The sequence below is a fragment of the Triticum aestivum genome, chromosome 3B (assembly GCF_018294505.1).
Source record: "Triticum aestivum cultivar Chinese Spring chromosome 3B, IWGSC CS RefSeq v2.1, whole genome shotgun sequence".
Lineage (NCBI taxonomy): Eukaryota > Viridiplantae > Streptophyta > Magnoliopsida > Poales > Poaceae > Triticum > Triticum aestivum.
This window is the reverse complement of record NC_057801.1, coordinates 527,218,692-527,226,141: the sequence shown is the minus strand read 5'-3', so window position 1 is coordinate 527,226,141 and position 7,450 is coordinate 527,218,692. Positions and strand designations below refer to the sequence as shown.

Sequence of the window (7,450 nt, the reverse complement as noted above, 5' to 3'; positions counted from 1 at the left end):
CGCCAGATCGCGATTAAACTTCTAAAGCAAATTCCAGAGTCAGTGCGGCCGTACCCGGCATGGCAAGGTGAGCGGAGGCAGCGACGCGGCACGAGCCCGAGGAGCCTGCGAAAGGATGCGTGGCCCCTGCATGAGCCGCCTCGACTCCCCCGCTGGACGCGCGGCCGCCGTCGCGCCACGTAGGCCCCGTAAAGCGCAGGCGGTCGCTGACTGGCGGAATGTATGACGTGGGCCCACCGACAGCGACCGGTCACCCAATAGAGTAGTTAGCTGCATTCATTGATTAGTCGCCAGCCGGCTCTCCCTAATAATCTGCCCATGCGATGATCCTGCGCCACGTACCGTGGAATTGTCTATCCAGCACCGCCACTACTTTAACTGCCGGCGCAAGATTCACGCTCTTACTTTTGCGCTAATCTCGCGCGGGGCCCGGATGTCATCGGCGGCGGACGACGTGGGCCAGCGGTGGCCGCAGTTTTCTACTACGTACTCCCTCCTTTCATCTATATAGGGCCTAATGTGTTTTTAAGACCGCCTTTAACTATTGACAAGATTAATAGCACATGACATGCACAATGTGAAAGTTATATCATTGAAAGCTCCTTTCACACACGAATTTAACGACGTGCTTTGTGTAAGTTGCATGTCATATATTATTGCTCTAATATTTGGTCAAAGTTAGCCTCGAAAAATGCATTAGGCCTTATATAGATGGAAGGAGGGAGTACTGCCGTTTCGGTTGTGGCTAGGCTACGCCGTGGTGGATGCAGATCAGATCATTCCTGGAACCGAATCAGTTGAGCGGAAGGAAAGGGTAGCACGCCCATGGAACGGGAGGGAGGCACGTATATCCCTATCTTTTTGGTGGCGTGGAGGCGGCCTCCGTTTCGTCCGTCTCTTTTTGGTTAGGTTTGGTGTCTAGTGCAGGGGCACTGTACCACTGGGACTACTGTGGTGGCAGTTCGCGGGGGCGCTGGTCGCTTGGCGGCCTCGAAGCTGAACTAATAACAGCGGGCGGGTGTGCAGTTCGAGGGGCAAGGCAATGGGTTTGTGCGGCTGGGAGTCGGCTACCGGAGCGAGGGCGAAATAAAGGAGCAAAGGAGGAGAGGAGGACCCTCGCTCCATTTAAAGCGTGTTTGTGTGGCTCGCTGCTCGCCTCTCGCCCCCGCCCTCAAGCACAGTCACACGCTCGTCTCTGGTCGGCTCGCTGCAGCGGCTTCCTTCAGATCCTTATCTTCTCGCCGCTCTGGGGCCATTTGTTGCGCGGATGGGGTCCGGGGAGCAGCGGGTGCAGTCGGAGGCGGCAGCGAACCGGACGTGATCCGGGCCATGGGGTAGAGCGCTGTGGGCAGTCGGGCATGGAGGTGTCCCGTGGCGGTGCTGCCGCCGGCGGAGGGGCGCGGAGGGGGGAGGAGGAGGGAGGAGAGGTGAGCCTGCGGGAGTGGCTGGACCGGCCGGGCCGGGCCGTGGAGGCGCCCGAGTGCCTGCACGTCTTCCGCCAGGTGGCGGAGGCGGTGGCCGACGCGCACGCGCAGGGCGTGGCCGTCGGCAGCGCGCGCCCGTCCTGCTTCGTCGTGTCCCCGCCCTTCTCCCGCGTCGCCTTCATAGAGTCGGCCTCGGGCTCGGACGCCTCCGGCTCCGACGCCTCCGAGGACGCCGACCACGACGCCGAGCCTCCGCGCCGGGGTCACGGCGCGGGCCGAGGGGGGGAGGAGCGCGGCGAGAAGGGGTTCCCGCTCAAGAGCGTGCTGGCGATGGAGCTCAATTGGTACACTAGCCCCGAGGAGGCTGACGACAGCGGCGGCGGCGCTACCTTCGCCTCCGACGTGTATAGATTAGGCGTGCTCATGTTCGAGGTGCGCTGCTTCACATGAATATTCTCTTAGTAGTACTTTTCGGTGCGATTTCCGTTGCCAATGCTTTTCGCCTGTCGTCGCAGTTGTTTTGCAGCTTCGAAACGTTGGAGGAGAAGATGCGGGCAATGGCCAATCTGAGGTACCGCGTGTTGCCGCCACAGTTGCTGCTCAAGTGGCCCAAGGAAGCATCCTTCTGCCAGTTGATGATGCACCCTGTACCGGACACCCGACCCAAGATGAGGTTTGTGTGTGTCATTTACATTTATATTGTGTGTAAAGTACCGCCGAAAACAGGGTTGATTGTTTCACATTGGGCAGCACGAAGTAGTTTACTACTAGTAGTAGTTACTCGTTGTCCTACATGTTGAGACATCACCTTTTTTCCTACATGATTAAATAGTGGGTTTATTCATACGTGAACTACCGAGTGTTGATGACTAAAGCAAAAAACACCTGTCATATGAATTGTCCCACTCAAGCAGAGCACAGTAAGATTCATGATCCACTAACGCTGGAGTTAGTCTCGGTACAACAAACCTTATTCAAGTTCCATCTTTAGAATGAGTGCACTTGCATGGACATGCCTTTTATGACGTTCTTTTGAAATTCAGTTCCTTCATGGCTATACTTATGTTTGCAGTTTAAAAACACTAGTCTGGCAAGTGACCTAACCTATGTGCCGGAATAGATCGACCCCCCTACTCGCCACCCAAACCAAACATTTTTTAAAGATCTATATGCTGGATATTACTCTAATTAATATCGGTACATGTACAGTGTTTATTGAATATGTGCTATCTATAACATTTGTCCATGAAATTGAACACAATCAACAGTGCCTCTTATGAAGGTCTTGACGAATAATTGTGCTATGGAGGTTTTTGTCTAAAAAAATTCAATGCACTATTGCTGAAGTGAGTTGATTAGCATTAAAAAAATTATCATTGCTTGCACGCTATTGCAATACTTAGCGATCTCATTTTACATTTTGGACACACACCATGTACCACCATTTATTTTCTGGACATATAGTACTTTGAAAAGTATGTAAATGGTTCATACATACATGCTTACTTATGACAAAGGCACTTGCACATTTTGAAATTTGTGAAAATATTTGTGCATGTGCATTGCGCAAAGTTACGTGTACTACAACAAAATATTCAAATTTATGCAAACACAGTTACAGTACTATATTAGTTATTCATCTCTTGTCTTGTATAGAACACAAGTGTGCGTGCTTTGGCACAAAATTTTGCCACGGTATATTTGTTCACAGCACATATGATTTATTTTTGAAAACATTTAAATTTTTCCTGGCCCTTATTTTAATTTATGTACTTTAGTCTAGAATGCACATAGTGGCCACGGCAAAAACCAAAAGAACATGAAGAAAGAAAGAAAGAAAAAAGCCTAACGGGACAAAGTGAAGAAAGTAAACTTGGAGCCAAGAGCCAGGCCGAGTCAGGTCCTCGCTGATCTTGCTTTGAAGTTACGATGACATTGTTTAAGAAAATATGGTCAGTAATGTTTTCTATACCAATAAGTCAACTTGAAAAAAGGATATTATCCTCATTTCTTTCCTTCTATGAGTTAGTACCTCCATTTGTTTGACTGTGTTGATGACCTGATTTTTGATTTTATTTCTTCTTTTTGTTCAACAGTGAGGTGCTACAAAGTGAGTTCCTTAATCAATCAAGGAATAGTTTGGAAGAGCGCGAGGCAGCTCTTCGGTTACGTGAAGAGATAGAAGAACAAGAACTGCTGCTGGATTTTCTTCTCCAGTTGCAGAAAAGAAAGCAGGATATAGCAGACAATTTGCAGGACACTGTCGCCTTTCTCTCTTCTGACATCAATGAGGTACTCCACCGGCAGTCAGCCCTCGGTCAGTGTGGAAATTTCTCAATTGAGTTGGATAAAGAGGTGTCCTCTGGAACTGTTGAAGATCAGAGTGACTGTGGATCCAGAAAGCGTTTCAGACCTGAACTGCACGCTGTTGATATGGAGGAACACAGTCGTAGTCTGGAAGAATGTTCTAGAACAGTGCCATCATCTGTGGTAATTCAGGAAAGTGTGTTGTCAAAAAGCTCAAGGTTAATGAAGAACTTCAAAAAACTAGAAACAGCATATTTTCTAGCAAGATCCAAGTTGGCAAGGCAAGTTGGCAATCCACTGAGAAGTTGCGATCAGGTTGTCAAGAGAACTACTGGTTCAGCTGTTGGAACTGAAGGGAGTTCAATAGATGATTTTGCTTTAGAAGGGCATTCTGGTAGAAGACAAGGAGGTTGGATGAACTCTTTTCTTGAAGGATTGTGCAGGTACTTGTCATTCAGCCAGTTGAAAGTTCGGGCGGAACTGAAGCAATGCGATCTGCTGAACTCATCAAATTTAGTATGCTCTGTAGGCTTTGACCGGGATAATGAGTTTTTCGCAACTGCTGGTGTAAATAAGAAGATAAAAGTCTTTGAATATAATATGATCGTAAATGAACACCGTGACATTCACTATCCTGTGGTTGAGATGTCTAATAAATCAAAATTAAGTTGTATTAGCTGGAACAGTTACATGAAGAGCCATATAGCATCTAGTGACTTTGATGGTCTCGTACAGGTAAGCTCCTTTGAGGAATTATTAATTTTCACTTTCCAGTTGAAAAGGATCATTATAGCAACCACATTATGAGGAATATCTCATTCTTTTTCAGGTTTGGGACGTTACTAGGAGCCAAGTTTTCGTTGAAATGAGGGAGCATGAGAGGCGTGTGTGGTCAGTAGACTTCTCACTTGCAGACCCAACCAAATTGGTTAGTGGGAGCGATGATGGTACTGTGAAGCTGTGGAGCATGAATCAGGCAATTCTATTCTTGCACCTGCTGTATGTCAGCTTTTGAATTATGATAATGTGGTTATCGAGCTTGTATGCGATGGCAATAACTTTCTTCCTACATTACAGTAACATTTTTCTATGAACTCTGCAGGCTGGGAGTGTTGGCACTATCAGAACAAGGGCAAATGTCTGCTCAGTGCAATTTCAACCTGATTCAGCTCGCTCCATTGCAATCGGCTCTGCAGATCACAAAATTTACTGCTATGATCTTCGCAACATACGGGCTCCTTATTGTACACTAGTTGGCCACACAAAGACTGTAAGCTATGTCAAGTATGTAGATGCATCAACCATAGTATCTGGTTCCACTGACAACTCATTGAAGCTTTGGGACTTGTCTACGAATCAAGCAAGAGTTATTGACAATCCAGTTCAAACTTTTACAGGGCATACAAATACAAAGGTTAGATATCCTGCATTGATTTTTGTTCTAGCTGTACTATACTTGTTCTCTTCTCAGTGTATTGTTCTGGAAATGATTATAATCAATCACAGCCATTATCAACTCTTAATTTGATTTTTGTGGCCTTGAATCATGGCATCGTTACCTTTTTTTTCCCGGCATATTCAGTTACAGCCGTATTTCATCAGTATAGTTCTGTCATCAGATAAGTCTTCTTTAAATTATTGACGCTGCTTTAGTACAACTTTGTACTAAAGTTGTACTAAAACAGCGTGAATTAATTTGGATCGGAGGGAGTAGTATTATAAGTTTCAGCATGCCACAATTAGGTCTTTGCTTCAAACATTATTTTTCTTATGCAAATATATTTTTGACATTTGAGATTAAATGTACCTCATTTTTGTTTTCGTATACTTTTGAATTGCTTCTGGCTTAAAGGAAACAGTCTTTTGCTCGATGACTAATTTACATATTCCTGTTGAGCAGAATTTTGTTGGCCTTTCCATTTCTGATGGATACATTGCTACTGGGTCAGAAACAAATGAGGTATGCATTCTATGTCTGCACCAACTTTTTTTTGCTGAATTCTGAAGATACAGTTCTATAGAGAGCCAACCTTTAGATCAAGGATAGGGCGTGTAATGTGCACTCCAACCTGGGGTCCTCTCTCCTCCTGGACCTGTCCTTTTTCATCTACTCCCTCCGTTCGGAATTAGTTGTCTCGGAAATGAATGTATCTAGAACTAAAATACGTCTAGATACATCCATTTCCGCGACAAGTAATTCCGAACGGAGGGAGTACATCTCTACCAGCCTTTATGCATTCACTGGAGTGAGTAATGACTTCATGTGGAGACAGACAAAAATAATACGTAGCAAGTGAAACGCTAATGCAAACAAGTTCCACCGTTTGGCTGAAGGGAGATAAGATGGTTGCATATTGCGCGCAGGACAAGCATGTTTGGCATTATGTGGCAAGATTTGGCAATCTAAAATATAAAAATCAAATATTGCCAAATTGGTGGCAGAAGGAACACTCCCTACGCTAACACAGAGGAGATTAACATGCCAATGCTTATGTGCGGCTGTGCGCACAATATTAATTATTTTGATTTTTGATAATCTCATGCATGTCTGTAGTTTTTCTTTCTCTTGGATGTGTAGCAATTAAAATGCCTAACTTTCCATCCTTGACACTTTACATCAGGTTTTTGTCTACCACAAAGCATTTCCAATGCCAGTCTTGGCGTATAAGTTCAATGTCACAGACCCAATATCAGGCCAGGAGATCGACGATCAATCACAGTTCATTTCGTGCGTGTGTTGGAGGGGGCAGTCTTCGACACTTCTTTCTGCTAACTCCAGTGGGAACATTAAGGTCTTAGAAATGGACTGACCCTGTACGGAAGGGCGAGTGTGCTGCCTGGTTTCGAGTAGAAATGGACCGACTTCAGTGACTTGTTATCAGGGGAATGTGCATGTCTTGCTATTTTATCCCTTCAAGGCAGAGGTGGGAATAGGGTACCCCAGAGTTGGGAACTAGTAGGGTGGTAGTGTTAGCTGTATCAAGAGTTAGCGGAGGATTACAGGTTAGCGTCATAGCAAATGTAGCATAAATAGTGAAGGTATTTGAGATGTTGGGGTGGCCCAAGGGTTTTGTACATCATTGGTTTCAGGTATACTTGTATAGGCAATCAATCCGAGTCTTCGGCTAATGCTGGCCTTTGGTTGTTGCAGTCCCTTTTAATTCTACTTGGTTGCTTGATGTTCCCTTCTTTTTTTCCTCAAGAAATCTTGTGTTGCAGTTATGTCACTGTTTTAAGCGTAGAAGTTCTGATTAGTCCTCTTTTTAGTTGTTCCTTTATTAGTTTGCGTTGATAAGCTTATGTTTTTAGGGGTGTCCTAATAAACTTGCATAGTTTTTAGGGGCGTCTTGATAAATTTGCATAGTTTTGTAGCAATGCCAAATGCGTAATTTGCATGGTTCTGTAGCAATGCCAAATAACAGGATCGTGCTGATGATGTATATTCGGATTTCCCGGGGTTACGCCTAACCAACACAGTCTTGATCAACCCAGTACCTTAGTTATTTCCGTGGTTCATTACAGAGCGCTATGATCTCTGACTCAGTTGTTTATCCGAGATGTAGTATATATAACAGGAATTTACGGATTATCACTTGATAGCTGAAAAGGTGGACTAAACCATGCAGAAAGAGTGACCAAAACAAAATGGGTTGTGGGTTGCCTATGGTATGCACAGCACAGAACGACAGTTGAGTCCCACCCTAGCAAGCATGGCACAC

At 45.4% G+C, this 7,450-nt stretch overlaps 1 protein-coding gene across 2 annotated transcripts; it reads left to right on the top strand.

Annotated features, from left to right (window-relative positions):
- The first annotated feature begins 1,078 nt into the window (after positions 1–1,078).
- On the top strand, positions 1,079–6,933 carry LOC123070723 (protein SPA1-RELATED 3). Of its 2 annotated transcripts, none has more exons than XR_006433910.1 (7): positions 1,079–1,856; positions 1,940–2,097; positions 3,521–4,466; positions 4,561–4,730; positions 4,834–5,145; positions 5,632–5,691; positions 6,353–6,933. XR_006433910.1 is itself a non-coding variant. In XM_044494024.1 (7 exons), exons 1-7 carry the CDS (start codon positions 1,359–1,361, stop codon positions 6,539–6,541), a joined length of 2,310 nt encoding a protein of 769 aa, XP_044349959.1. In that variant the 5' UTR covers positions 1,099–1,358; the 3' UTR covers positions 6,542–6,933. The 2 variants fall into 2 exon arrangements, 1 of the variants encoding a protein (XP_044349959.1); XM_044494024.1 differs by having other exon boundaries at positions 1,099–1,856; positions 4,561–4,707.
- Positions 6,934–7,450: the final 517 nt, after the last annotated feature.

What these genes read in the sequence shown, in the direction of transcription:
- LOC123070723 (XM_044494024.1), top strand. Translation starts at nt 1,359, where the DNA reads ATGGAGGTGTCCCGTGGCGGTGCTGCCGCCGGCGGAGGGGCGCGGAGG. An exon ending in CAGGGCATACAAATACAAAG is followed by an intron (nt 5,146 to 5,631) that starts GTTAGATATCCT and finishes CCTGTTGAGCAG; the next exon opens with AATTTTGTTGGCCTTTCCAT. An exon ending in CTGGGTCAGAAACAAATGAG is followed by an intron (nt 5,692 to 6,352) that starts GTATGCATTCTA and finishes ACTTTACATCAG; the next exon opens with GTTTTTGTCTACCACAAAGC.